Source organism: Anolis carolinensis, chromosome 4, assembly GCF_035594765.1.
Source record: "Anolis carolinensis isolate JA03-04 chromosome 4, rAnoCar3.1.pri, whole genome shotgun sequence".
Classification (NCBI taxonomy): Eukaryota; Metazoa; Chordata; class Lepidosauria; order Squamata; family Dactyloidae; genus Anolis; species Anolis carolinensis.
Window position 1 is genome coordinate 220,457,511 of NC_085844.1, and position 15,614 is coordinate 220,473,124.

General features: G+C 35.2%; 1 protein-coding gene across 23 annotated transcripts in view; it reads right to left on the reverse strand.

Moving 5' to 3' along the window:
• Nucleotides 1-15,614, reverse strand: part of ptprt (protein tyrosine phosphatase receptor type T) — an 845,816-nt gene that overhangs the window by 138,269 nt on the left and 691,933 nt on the right. For 13 of the 23 annotated variants that reach the window (XM_062979726.1, XM_062979725.1, XM_062979729.1 and 10 more), the window contains one exon: nucleotides 11,635-11,770. In XM_062979726.1, the coding sequence (XP_062835796.1) occupies nucleotides 11,635-11,770 (136 nt within the window). Of the gene's footprint in view, nucleotides 1-10,635; nucleotides 10,657-11,634; nucleotides 11,771-15,614 lie in introns of all 23 variants that reach the window. The other 10 variants (XM_062979724.1, XM_016993428.2, XM_062979723.1 and 7 more) reach the window with 1 other exon arrangement.

A 15,614-nucleotide genomic window follows, 5' to 3' on the forward strand; every position in this document is an offset into this window, starting at 1 on the left:
TCCTAGTAACACATACGTTTCAACCTGTTTGGACTGTAACTCATTCTATATGGGATGCCTTTGAAGAATTTTTGGAAATTTCAGCTGGTACAAAAACTCCAGCCCGATTACTGATTGGGCCTGATTACAATGAACCTACAAGAGTCCTTGTTAACAAAGGCTCGACCAGTTTTCCTTTATTTAACTTTTTGTACACTATCCAAATTTCTAGTTATTGCCTCGTAAACCTATACAGTTTGCCCAGGCTCTCAGATGAGTTTATGTAGGCCCTGAGATCCTCAAGAAAGGCCTGACCACCTTCACAGGTATAGCTTGGTAATCTGCAGGAGAGTGTTCTCAGAAGTTGACTCTAGGTTCTGAAACACCTTTCCAAAAAAAGTTGCAACTGCTTCTTCATTGTCTTCTATCAGTAGGCTATGACTGCTGCATTTTAACAGGGTTTTAAGAATGGAAATTTTTAAAATAAAATACTTTTAGTAGGGCACTGCATTGTTTTAATTGCATTTTTCTAAATGACACTATCATATTGGACTGGATGGTTCTTGTGGTGTTTTCAAACTCTATGATACTATGAATTTAATGGTACATTTTATATTGGTTTGATATTTTAAAACTACTGTATATTCTATTTATCTTACTTTGTCTTAAGTACTGTGGGTTTTTTTAAAGAAAGATAAAGTATAGATGATGAATGGAGCATATACAATTTGGATGGGTAGTAAAACACAGGCCAGAATCTGTGTTTTCCTAAACTGCTTGCCTCATAATATCAACAATTTAGTGTCCTTCTCTTTGCATGTATCTACCTTGATGCTTGTTAAGTTATAGCCATATCATGAATTTAAAATCAAAGAATAGGTGATATTGTCAAGTTAGGCTGCAGCACTTGATATTCATCAGCAATCTCCCATCCAATTCCTAACCAGGGCCAGCTCTATTTTGCCTCCAAGATCAGGCAGTATTTGTACTTTTAGTACCTCATTACTATTTTTGTGAGAATGGATGTCTTCTAATAACTGAGATTATGCAATTTTACAGATAGCAAGATTTTATAGGATAATAACTGGCAAACACAGGCAATCATCCTAATGGATATGCATGATGTACAGAGCCATTAAAAGGAATGAACAGACTGTAACAGATTGTAGGAGAGAAATGAGGCATTTCACTGAACAGAACTATTGGTCCATGTAACAAGCACTTCGATGGGCCATCACACTAAAAAGGGTGTGTACGTTTATAATTTTTCCATAGAGGCTGCTATGTGAAGAGGTCAAATCTGCTATGTTAAGACATCAGATTTGAAAATTTAGGAATTCTAAATATTGTCCTTTCCACCAGTAACGGTGCTACAGTTTCACTCATAACCTCTTTGGTATGGGATTATAAGGCTGAGATTCTGGCATGTCCCACTTCTGTCCCAGGTAAAATGGAATATGAATAAATAAAACTGTAATTTCAAGCAGTGAAGTTTTCAGTGTTGATAAAACCCAGATCCACATAAATGTTACAGTTTTGCCTGTCTTATTTCTTCTTATTCCTAAATCAATGTGAAATTTGACATTCAAATGCTTTATTTTTACATTCAGCTATTACAGGAGGAGACAGTGTTCTTTAATATTTTGGATATGTTAATTTTACAATGTCATTAAGTAATAATAGGGAAATTAAGAATGTATTGGGACTTTTTTACTGGGAGATCCCTCTTGTTGGGCTTGAAAAGCTTATATAATCATTTCTTTGTACTGGCATATGTACAACACAAAGATACCACAAAACAAGAAAAACAAAAAGTACAATTGCTTTCCTTCAACAATGTGTTCAAAGACAAAAGAGTTTCTCCTTTTGCTCCTTCTGTCAAGTTGATCATCCTAAATTATGTTATTTTTTGTAGGAACAACTAGTTTTCTCTTCTGGCATTTCTGCAGTACCAGGTGTACCAAATGTTGGCTTTTGTTGCTCTTTGTGACTAATACAGATTGGAACATTCCCTGAGGGTTGTTTTTCCAACTCACCATAAAACGTCCTGTTGAATAATGCCCCAAAACTTGTGTAATACTAGAAGAACAACAAGACCTGTATATGGATCTTTTATCTTTGATAAGCATCATCTCATCGTGCAACTTGTTGGACTAAAAAAACATGACTGTATAATAAGGTCAATAGTTTATCTTCAAGTACATATGAACAGGACTGTACTGTTATATGTTAGAGCTAGGGTTAGCATAAGCATAATGATTGAAGGGTTCTTCAGCTTTTCTCTTGACCTTTTCTAAGATGTAATCAGCTCACATAAATTATAGATCATAAATTATTCTGTCATTTTACTTACTTTCCTTGATCTCTGTTCATATAGACATTTGGCTTTTCCATGCATTAAATTTGTGCATATAATACTTATTTGGTTGTTTAATATTTCCTCTTATTTAATTTTCTTGTGATCTGATGCATTTTCTCTGAAAGACACATTCTCCTGCCTACTCTTCCTCAGGGGATATATGTTTCACAAGCAAAAGGAATAAGCTCCAGCTGTTCACAGTTTGTCAAGTTTAGGTCTGCATACAAACAGAGCAGACTGTATCCAGTGGAACATAAAATTATTTTGGGACCTAGTGAGATCCTGAGTGGCTTCATATCAAGCCAGTCAATGCTTTGACAATAAATGAGGCAATGTGGAGACATTTTTTACTTGAGCTTATGATTATTAGCCCATGAAGTCAAAAGAGAAAAGGAGGGAAACATAAAAAGGAATCAGTTCATAAAATGAGATCTATCTGTCACTGAACAAATATAAGGGAATCATATGATTCGTCGAATTTTTCTCCCAGTTATTCTCTAGGAGGGATTCGGAACAATATAGTCATGTCCAAACAAAAAAAGGAAGATAAAATAGACAAGATGTGCCTTTTTTGGTTTTACCATGGGCAGAAAATCTTCTGCTTGGTCTTTTCTTACATCTAAATAAGAATATGACCAGAATAATTTTCCATAATGCCAAACAACACATTTCAGAATTCCTCAATTCCATAATGACTGGCTTTTGAGTCAGGGTGATTTACATAAGCAGAGATTTTGCACACCCAGTATTCTATTGAATGTAATGAAGAGTTGATAGGTGGGTTGGGTAGTTGGATCATATCACCTCCCAGAGGTTGAATATTGTTTGGTGCTCAATGAAACAGTATTATGTAGGTACAAACACATCGATACTCAGTTGAGAGCAATTGTTAATACAATGTATAGACTCAGTTATTTTTTTAAGGTTCCTTTGTTATTAGATTCACTTGTTCGATTTGCTTTCCTCAGAGCAGCTGAGTCGGGAACTGGAGCAGCCTTTACTTTATCTTGCCCTTCAGTGTATCAGTTATGGATTTCCTCTAAATGCAATCAGTATCTTTCAAGAAAATAGGTTCAACATCATGTCTAGTTTGGCCCAGAGTGTTTCCATTGAACATTCAATAACTGTCCTTTCCTGCTTGTTCATAAAGTCACAGAACGTACCTTGCAGAAAATCAAGGTAAAGATATAGAGCTTAAAGGATAAATTCCAGCCCCACTAAAGGAGACAGATATTTCAAAATGCCTGTTCCTGCTTCACATTAGTTAGCAGTTTCACTTGATAATCTAGGAGGAAGAAGAGGCCATGACAGAGCTGTAGACAAGGCAAGGTAAGAATATCCTATTCATTTCTATTAAATCTGACCAGAAGTGCTTATATAGACCAGCACCCTAGCTGGAATTTATTTCTAATGCCACCTTCTTCTTGGAGCTTAACAAGTTATGCTTATGAAGAATGAACATGATGACATGGTGAAGCCATTCATTATTGATGACTGATTTTTTTTTTTTTCGTGTCAGGAGCAACCGGAGTTGCTTCTGGAGTGAGAGAATTGGCCGTCTGCAAGGATGTCGCCCAGGGGATGCCCAGATGTTTTGATGTTTTACCATAGTTGTGGGAGGCTTCTCTCATGTACCCACATGGAGCTGGAGCTAATAGAGGGAGCTCATCTGTGCTCTCCCTGGGTGGGATTTGAACCTGGCAGCTTTCAGGTCAGCAACCCAACCTTCAAGTCACAAGGCTTTTATCCCCTAGGCCACCTGGACACAATCTTACTACACTATTCAGTTATGAGTAGCTTCACCTTGTTTTTAGACATATTTTACATGTTACTTGCATTTGTTTACAAGTTCTGTTGGATAGAGATAGTTTGGGAACTGGGTTAGTAGGTGAGTTCTCAACCTCTTCTCCAAACATTGACTGGATCATTGAGTGAAAGGAGGGTGATTCATGCCACAAAGATCATTAGTGTACTTTCATTGACAGGGCTATTCTTTAACACAGGAGATTCTGGACTGAAATTTAGATACTAAGAATTTCATCTTCTTGATGAGAGACTATGACAACTAAAAAGAAGTCAAAAATTAGCTAAAGCTGAATACCAGTGTTTGAATTGGATGAATTGCAGCATAAACTTGCTGTTACAAAAGGAAATCAAAAGTTAAGTCTTACTGCAAGTGTATTTATCTAAAACATGCCAATAACAGAAAGATACTTAGGAGTCAATCAGCCTTCTTGAGACATAAAGTCAAATTCTTGAGGAATTCCTGATTCCTAAAGCATGTGAAAAGTTCCCAAACTTTTTAATGTTTCAAGCACAACATAAACTACACTGTTTTGGAGAATTGAGCAAGAGTTTGCAAAACTCTTTACAATCAAAATTCAGGACTGTTTTCTTTTACCACATGCAGAAAACAGCACAGTTTCCCAAAGGGAAGGGGGATCCTCATTTGCTTACATTGTTTTTAATTATATCCTTAGTTAAGTGCTAAGAATTTGCATTTGCATGCAGAAATTAGAAATTACACATGTTATCCTTATAAACACAACGTGGTGAAATATTCAGCATCACCAATGCAGTTTTTGCCAGATTGAAAGTTGCAGAACCCAAATGTTACACAGCAGGAAAGGAAACCCAAGGCAACTGAAGCTGCAGCCATAGTTTGCCATCTTAAAAATCGAAAAAATCAAATTTGTGCACAACATTTCACAAAATCAACTATTTTGTTTTACATTGAAAACAGAAATATATATGACAAAAAGCTACCAGGTTGTGACATGTTTTTGATTTTCTACAACATTTGTGTTGTGCAATATTGCTGTTTATTATATTAAAATGCAGTTTTGCACAAAACACACATGTGGCTTCCTGAATGTAGTCCTTTTTATACCAAAGCTGTGCAATTTCCCAACATTGCACGTGGCTCAAAATTATGGGATGAAAAACTGCTTCATTATTGTCAACACCTTCCGGGTTTTAAATGGAGAAATACCATCCCTATTCTATATATACTTGGCTTTCAATGATTTGCCTTTCCAGTGATAGCCCTTGCAATAGAAGACAGATGCGTGAGCACCATTGGGTTTGCGGGTTGTTGTGTGTTTTCCGGGCTGCATGGCCATGTTCCAGAACATGGCCATACAGCCTGAAAAACATACAAGAACCCAGTGATTCTGGCTATGAAAGCCTTCAACAACCATTTGGTTTGATCAGTGAAGCAACAGATAGAGAGCAAGTACAGGAAAAAGATAACTGACATTGATGGAAAGGCTCAAAGGAACATTTCGATCAGGTTGAAAATCCCTGCCTTCCTGCTATTTCCAGTTATTTCATTTGAAAAAAAAAATCCTGATTTAGCACACACTCAGCATTCTCATCCATAAAAGCTGTATCTTTCAATTGAATAGATGAAAGCAGCATTTCTCAAAATGTGCTCCTCCAGATGTTTTGGACTTCAGCACACACAATTCCTAACAGCGGATAAACTGGCTGGGATTTCTGGTAGCTGAAGTCCAAAACACCCGGAGGAGCACAGTTTGAGAAACACTGGATTAAAAAAAATTAAAATACATATTAACTAGCACATTCATTAATGGGCACTGTTATGTAGAATGAGTGGGTCATCATTTTCATAGGTTTTACTCATAATCCAGAAAAACCTATGGGGCTTTCTATTACGTTAACAAAGAATCTCATAAGAAGGAAAGCCTTTGACAATACATTCTCATAAGAAGCTAAAATATCTGCATTACTGTTTACTATTGCTGTTTTAGCTGTAAAATCAGCAGTTAACTATGAATACAAGTTCTCCAAGACTCCCTGTTATTAATAGCCTCTTATAATATCATGTCTATGGCTCCATTGACCAAGCATATCCACTTGTGTTCTGGTTTCCCTGTATCTACTCATCTATAAATTGACCTTACATATAAGTCAAGGGCATGTTTTAGGAACAAAATTATGGATTTTATATGCCCCATATGTCATTCTGCAGAGAGATGAAAGCACCCATGTCACCTCAAGGGGCAGTTTCTCCCCCAACACTGCCATTTTTATGTTTTCAAAAAAGGCCAGATGAATTAGAGAGTAAAGTGGGCTTAGGTACTCCTGGAACAGACTATATTCTTGCCTTTTGCTACTTTACTCAGAGAAAGGGGATGGGCCATTTCTTGATAAGAGTTACGTTAAAGTATTTACATTGACCTATGAATAAGGTAACCCAAGCCTTTTGAGAATATTTTTTTACTAAGAAATTGTAGATTTATACATGGGCCTATACACTAAATCCAATTGTGTATCCAATTGTTTCTACCTCCAAAGGCAAGTATCCGAAAGCTGTATCAACATGAAGAGGCCTCAGAAGTAAAACCAGCAGTACAAGGCAAGTGGAATTTGGAAGAGACCTAGAAAGAATGGAACAGGATCTACTCACAGTTTGTGGATGAGTGAGGCAAGGAATTTATGCACAATAATGTACAGTATACATATAAAAGTAAAACTATTCCTTAATTAAACAAAGAATATCACAAGAAACAGAAGTCTCAATCACTATTTTGAAGTGAAAAGGCTTGAGTAGAAATTTTGTGGAATTGCCCAGTTCTCCTAATCTCCCTGATTACTTTGGCAGTGGAATTGTTGTGTTTAACAGAGAATGTATTATAAATCCATTTTTTTTAAAAAATAGGTGTCAAGTGTGAATAAGTGTATTTAGCCAACACATAGACTGACAAACTTCTTAATCCTACAGGGCTTGAGTATTGTCAAACAGATCTGAGGGTGCTACAATTTAACAAGGAATCATTTAATTTCCTCAGGTAATTAAGCTTTCAAGAAGCATATCAGTCTGATTGTGTATTTATATCAATCAAATGAAATATTTGACTATTCAGCCATGCTTAATTTCAATTTTGTTTACTTCTGGCAGTGTGTGTCTTTTCACCCTGAAACATTTTCTCCATTTAGAGTTTCACATTGCTGTCATTTCTCCATTTGGCTAGCAAAATGCTACATCCAGGAAAATGAAATAAACTGGGTCTATTGCCTATCAGCTGTAATGCCCCAGGCCATGAGCAGATGTCACTCTGATGTCTGAAGGTAGTGCCTCAAGTTTGTCTAATTAAATTACTATTTGTCTGCTTCATTGCCTTGAAAGACAAGAGAATATTTTACAAGCTGTTCTGGAGGTAAGAAATTGTTCTTTATATGGGAACCCTAATTCAAAGTGCCTAACTACATATGCTTCTTTACCTTCTTTTTAAAAAGGATTTCATTGATTACAAAAAATGTCCCAGTCTATCGATATCTTTGGATAACTTCTTATTCCATAGTTTTGAATTTTAAAGCAAGATAGCCTTGATAAATGCTTCTTTCAATAGAATACTGATTAATCACTATTGTCCAGTTTATTGTGCTTTGATTGAGAACCTGCAGTGATTCTCTCTGCCAAAGCTGACCAACACATGCAGAATTAGACTTCTGGACTACCAGAATCTCCTAGGGGCCGGGCTGTGGTGCAGGCTGGTTAGTAGCCAGCTGCAATAAATCACTATGACCAAGAGGTCATGAGTTCAAGGCCAGCCCCTGTTGGGGTGAGCACCCAACAATTAAAATAAAAAATTGCCCTAAGCAACCCGAAAGAAAGTTGCATCTGTCAAGTAGGAAAATTTAGGGACCGCTTATGTGGGGAGGCTAATTTAACTGATCTACAACACCGGATGAGGAACTACTCCATCAAAAAAGGACTCGTCGTCACAGTGGATGATGAAGCAGTCACTCCTCCTGTGGCCGGAATCGAGCATACTCTCACAAAGCCAGAAGCTGGGAAGTTAAATAGCCTCTATGTCTGTCTATCTGTGTGTTGTTGTTCTAATGGCACTGAATGTTTGCCATGTATATGTACATTGTGATCCGCCCTGAGTCCCCTTCAGGGTGAGAAGGGCGGAATATAAATACTGTAAATAAAGAAATAATAAATAGCAAGCCCCTGAGGGAGATGTACTGTAAAATGGAAATATTCAAAGACATTGTTATGTTAGTCTGATTTAGTTTAAATAGATATTAAATAATCCTGTAGTAGCTGTAAAACTGAGAATTTTTTCCAACATAAGCTTTTGTCTAGACACCATTTCCACACCACCCCATTGAGATAGATAGACAGATAGATAGACAGATAGATAGACAGACAGACAGACAGACAGACAGACAGATAGATAGATAGATAGATAGATAGATAGATAGATGATATAATATCTGTCTATAAAGGCTTCAGTTCATGCAACTGAAAAGAGTACTGCGTGAAAAGTTACACTGGAAATGTACTGTTCTCAGTGAGTTGCAAATATGTGACCATATTTACTTATATCTAGAAAAAAAAAGCTTTCTATGCTCAGGAATCGACCCTAGATCTTCTATTGGTAAGTAGAAGTCCAAAACATCTGGAAGGCCTAAGTTTCGCCATGCCTGTTCTAACCCAGATGAACACAAACACATGACTACAATATAGGACCTAGATTACAAAAAAACAAAAACAAAACTACCCTGACAAAATGGCTTCACATTTATTTATTACAGTCGATGACCAGCAACAGACATCCATATAGAAGCTTAAGAAGATGTCTCAACATTTTATATTAATATTAATATTAATTCATAGTGTAGTATATGATACAAAATAATTTAAAATATAATATATTAGGAAAAGATATTTTTCATTTTTGTTGGAATGTCAAACTATTTTGTGTAGGTTTAGATGACTCAATATACAAATATATCAACAATCGTCTTTTATACATCCCACAAACATGCTGCTATCTTAAACATGAATGAGGATGATGTATAAAAATGAGCACTGGAAGATGTTATCAAATGTTTAAAATTTAAGTTTAATAAACTTTAGGTTTATTAAGGCAGAAAGCAAGTCTTAACACAATAATTATTTGATATAAGACAGATATATATATTTGCTGTAGTTAGAGTTTTAATGCTTTCCACTGAAATTAGTTGGGAGTAAAATAAGAAATAAAGTTAAATGATAGAAATTAAGTTCAGCTATGTAAATTAGACTTCTATCCTACTCATAATAAAACTGGCAGAAGGGAGGGAAAGTTTATGTTATTTCATGCCTCTTTCAAGCACTAGATTTAAAAGTATATATAACTACAAGAAAATGCATGTAAAATACAAAAAGAATATCCCAATCAAGGGGTATAACCATCAAGGTTCCCCAAATGTTTGTTTTCCTGGAAAAAAAATGACCACAAAATTGCCCAAATCTCCAGCAATCAATCACAGCTATTTCCCCCACTTTCAGGCTAATTTAGATCCAGGGAGTCCTCTTCTTTTCATTTTTATTGTCCTATTAGTCATTTATCTGACCCCATTTTTTCCAAATCAAGGTTTCAAAGAGAAATTTATGATTCCGCAACAGCTAGAAGTTGCTCACCACTGCCTTAATTCTTATGCACACAGTGATATGAAATATTTTTTAAAAGTTCATAACCATACTCCATATTTCTGAAAGAAATACAATCTGAAGTTTAGTATGTTGGCATTTAACTTGGAAGTTGTTCTTGGTGGAGTATTTGTATATGTAACTATGGATGCAACTCTTGAAATTAAGAAAATGGGAAATGTGTTGAGTAAAGTCTAGAATGGGTTTTCTCGAAGCATTATCTTTTATTCTGGAATCATTTTTATCTCAAGATAATCAATTTGCAACATTAATTAAACCAGAATTGTTGGCAACCAGTAGTCCATCTATGATTAAATAACCCCACTTAGTTCAATGAAAGATGGAAAACAGCTACTTGAATTACCTGATCACATAACCATGGAAATGCTGGGATCCACCAAACCATGAGTTTCCCTTACAACTATACGATTAAAACAAAAGTGACTCATAAAACAAATGCAAAAATGCCTCCTTAGTGCTAGACACACTGCCATCTTAACCCAGTTACTGTTTCATAGTAGGTGGTAGGCATGGTGGTCATAAAATGAGTGCAAGGAAACTCAGCTAACATGCCATGCTGATTCAATGTGAGAAATCTGGTGATTTACATAGAAAGCATATACAGATGCAAAAAAAAAAAAAAATGAACTGCTTAGAATTTTGTTTCCAGTACATGCCAACAACAGCTTTATAAAGTGGTGGTCATTTATGAACTGAAACAAATCCTCAGACAACCCTTCTTCCTCTGGCAAGTTTTTAATAACTTTCTCCATCTAAATAGATGGTCCAGAGGAAATGGCTGTCAGTGAGCATGCAGTCAAGCCACACTTAGAAGGTTAATAATCACCTTGGATCTACTGCACCGCTCCTTCAAAAAAGAATAGAAAGGCAGTTTTTGGTAGCATCCCACACATTTCACAGCTAGTAATATTGAAATCAGATGGGAAACACCACACACTTACAAACAGGACATGTTGTTGTTTTCCACATACATATATAGTTATACACATAGATACACCACAAACTGAAAATAATGTTTGCAGAAGACGTCTTCATATTTTACTAGACCAGCATACATTCAAGTTTAATAAATCTTTGTACATACATTTATATACTGCTGATCATCTGAGGGAGTGAAAGTATTTCACAATTAGGCTCCTCAACACTTAATGAGGCAGAGTTTTCCAATTTACATCTAAGCAAAATTACTTGCATAGGTAAACAAAATCGCCTTATTTACATTACAGAATTGTATTGATTTATGACTAGAATATCACTTTTAGCAGTCGTGACTGCCATCGAAGAAACTTGTGAACTGTAGTTTGGTGAAATGTTGAAAAGTTTGACAGAGATTCCTGTCAACACAGCAAAATGTTAAAAAAGCTAGAATTTCTAACATTTTCTAGGAAGAGAGAAGAACTACATAAACTGTAAAAACTTGCAATACGGATATGGCCTGTGACAGAACTTAGTCTAGAAACTCAGAAATTCCAATTGTTCTGTGATAAGCTTATATTTACTATTACAGTGGTAATTGAAAATCCAAAGTGTTCAATAAAGGTGCTAATGCCTGCAATATTCATGCATACAACAGCATAGCCACATTGAATCTAATTATGGAGAAGTGGTTCTTAGTGAGTTTATGAAGACTTAGATTCCTCATGTTTAATTAAAACTCTATTTTTAAAAACCCAGTAAATATCTCAAACCAACTCAGTCTCACTCCCTCAAATGAGCAGAAATGTTTAAATACTAATTTTTAAATGTATAATTGATTTTTAAAAACAAAAGACAAATGTAACAAGCATTCCTAAATGAACTCAAAACAGCAATCTTAAAGACTTACCTCCTCTTGATGGTAAGCATTGCGCCCAAAAGGATAATAACAAACATCAGAAGACCAGCTATAACTCCTGCCATTTTCACTGTATTGTCAACTTGCTTTTCTGGTTCTACTGCATTGGAGTTCTGTGTAGAAGCTCCTTAAGAAGTTACAGAAAAGAAGGAAATAATAATAAAAAATGTATTGTTGAAATATCCAAGTAAAATCACATGTTCTGACAGCCATATTCTGTTAAAAGACTAACAATAACGTTTCAAAAGAATGACTTGCATTTGACCATGACAGAAAGAACAGTACAAACCAATCCCCAAATATGATGTGACATAAAGGGCATTTTCCTTTATTATACATTCAACTACAAACAAACAGTAAACATGTTGAGCATTAGTGGTTTGCTCCTACCATGACAGAGGAACAGTGAATCTGGTTCAGATTTCTTTAGTCTATGAAAAGGTTTAGCACCTTTAAAGTTTCTACTAAAATCCAGAACAAATTCACCACTACACAGACATGGAAGCCACCATCCATCACTATAGCATAGCAAATGCTACAACATTGTCCAGATGATTGATTGAAACCAGTGTGTTGAAAAGCCTGGAAAGTAATACCAAGAGCCATCAAACCACCAGAATCCAAATAATGTTAAATCTTTTGTTTTTGTTTAGTCTGATTGTTTTAAGCCTATTACCTTTAACTTTCTGGACTCTCAAACCCACTGATCATAGTTCATCACTATACTAGATATAACACTGAAATCTTAGAATCTCTCTGACAATTAATAATGTTGATACTGGTAGAATCTGGCAAATGGCATGATATGGGTAGACATTTCCACAGTCTCATGTGTGTCGTTAAGTCTGTTGTGAAATTTATCTCAGCAAGTTTTATACAACCATTGATTAACAAAAAGGTTATCCTCAGGTCATAACTCAAAGGCTTCACAAACTATCCTGTCTCTCCATCAGTACCCCCACCATAGCAGATTACCAATTTAACTGACAAGTTTTGAAAGAAAGAAAGTGGAAATCTTAACCTAGAGCTGTGCATGTGCAACTACAGAAACAGCAGTAACTTTCTGAATCTTTCACATCTGGGTTTACAACCATCAAATCTTTCAACTTATCAGCTAGATTACAGTGATAAAAGCAAGGGAGGGGAAAATAAGGCCTGTTCTGCCTGCCTAATGGAAATTTAAACAACTATTGCTATTCTTCTCAACTTTCCAAATGCCCAGCTGCATTTCAATATGATTGCTACCTCCAACCTATCACTGGGGAGCAGTTATGTGAGATATATTTCATGATCTCCTGCCACTCTCCAGAAGAATTTGGCAACAGCAATGAAGTTTCTTGTGATCTTTGGTATAATTTACAATAAACCATGCAATACTAAGATGAAATTAATGAACTTTGGAGGCAGGTGAAGAAAATCAAGTGAATCTGGCAGCAAGATGACAGAAGGAAGAGAGAAGATATAAAGAGCAGTAGTGCAAGTATATGAAGAATTTTCAGCTGTCAGTCTATCACAGCTGAGTCTTATTTGAATTAAGCTACATCCTTTATTGTAAATTATTTTGATTCTCTGTGTAAAGAAATTGCATAAGTAAATAGCATATGAGATTATATCTGTGCAATAGTACTAGCTACAAAACACTTGGTGTTTCCAAGAAAATGGGAAAAAGCCCCCTGACTAGAAGACTGCCTTTAACAAACTATTAATTTGGTCAGAATTACATAGGAAATTTATATATACTATTACTTTGTTTAATTAATTTCTGCTATTTACTTAATTTCATACTATATGAGCAAAAGGCCAACAAAGAATATACCAGGGTACTGAGGCAGCTCTGAGATGGTGAGCTCAGTATGTGAATCTTAGTAAGAGAGCAGAACTAACAAATCTATTGTCAAGAGAATGGCTTATTTAATTAATGTTGGAAACAACCAGGAACACTGTAAATGCTATAGAACATTTTCTTCAGTAAAAGGCTAAGTAATTATCTGATGGGAAATGTCCAATGCCTCTTCATTTTAGCTTGTTCTCCTCAAGTATGGCAATGTTAATATATTCCACTTCTTGTTTAACAATGTTTACATTGCCTTGCATTACATGCAATGTTTACATGCTTCCCACATCACATGTTCATATTATATGCAGCTTCAAACTTTCCTTTTATATGTGAATGTATCAGCAGATGAATATATTTCAACATGAGTCCAGTCACATCATAATAAATAGTGCTATTTGTACCTTTCTTATGGTCTCCCCCAGGAGATGGTTGAGTGCTTTTACAGCACTTGTTTCATTTTGCATCCTCTCATCACAGAGATATTAGAGTAATGACATTTAGAAGTGGTTTTTCATGCCTCCTTCTGTATAGTAAAGTGCCTTTGCTGTTGAGCTAGACTAAATGTGCCAAAGAGCTCCTGATAGATAGCTGTAATACTAAAGGTTGGTGGTGCAAATATGACTGGAATATGACCACAGTTCTGACCACCATGTCACATAAAGGGATATTGTAGAGATGGAAAATGTGCAGAACGCAGTAAACTCTGGAGTAATTTTTTTTGGAACTAGAGGCTAAAGACCTAGTCTTTATGTGAGTAAAGGGAAGGCATGATAGAAGTTCATACCTTATACATTGTATAAAGTCAATATTGAGAAGTTTTCATCTTTCTTGCATAGCATGGTGTAAAATTCTGAACTGATGAAAATATTTTATCAAATGGTGAACCACAATTTGCTATGACAAGATACAGTGATGCACCAACATGGATGGATGTCAATAGCCTTATGTTAGTTACGATTGCTGAAGTACTTCTAAAATTAGAGGTAGCATGCCTCTCAATACAAGTTACTGGAGAATACAAATAGCGAGCTCTACTACATTCATGTTCTGTTATGTTCTTTCAACAGACATCTCAAGATGAAGCAATCCTGAACTAAACATGGTTTTCCGCATCTTCCTTGACTCTATTCATATACTTCTGTCCTTAAGAGAACAGCCAGTTATTTTTTTTCTTACAGATTCTTGAGCTTTTAATTATGGAGTGTTTTAACAATTTTTGTGTTTTATGTAACTTTCCATATTTGTTTCATTGTAAATTTTAGCATCACATAATCATTTGATACATCTTTGTTAGTTAACTAATTTACATTTAATAATATTTTTTAGCTTTTTACATACCAGAATTTGAGCCATGGAAGTCAGTTGTATTTGAATATTTTTTCATTTGGAATTAAATTATGAAAACTGTTTGATACAATTATCTCATAAGGTACTCTAAAGAATCTTATCTCAAGATATGTTCAAATTACATGTAGCATTAATAAAAATTGTTTTCTGTGGTTCTTGAAATGATTTTTTTTCATAACAGACAATTTGAAAGTTGTTTTAAAAATAGGTGAACTAGATGGAACAAGAGAATAAAAAAAGAAAAAGGAATAGGGATAGTAGTGCTAGTGGAAAAAAACAGAAAACTATAAACAGTTAACACTGGGACAACAGTTTAACAAGACTCAGGACTGAAAAGAAAAAAATATATAGAAGCAAGAAAAGAAACATAAATAGGTGTCTTTTGATCAAGAAAGGAAGGAAGCAAGGAAAGGGGGGGGGCACTCAAAAGTGAACTAAGTGAAAAGAGTGAACTAAGACCATGAAAATAAACCAGTAGAAAACAAGATAACTATTTGAATAAATGAAGAAAAGTAAAATGTTGAATAGAAGAAAAAGCATTTCAAAACGATTGTGACATAAACTGATATGTAATAAAATGAGCAGAACAAAAATTAAGCCAAATCTAAGAAGAACACGGACAGTCTGAAAATCACAGTTAAAGTTGTGCATAGGATTAGTGGCAAATGCAAATAGGGAAATAAAATGAGGAAATGAAGAATAGCCAGAATTCACTGGTGTACCTTTGCTGTAAACTGGTAATCATTTTTGCCAGATCCCTAAAATTGGTTTTTTGGGTGTTACAGAA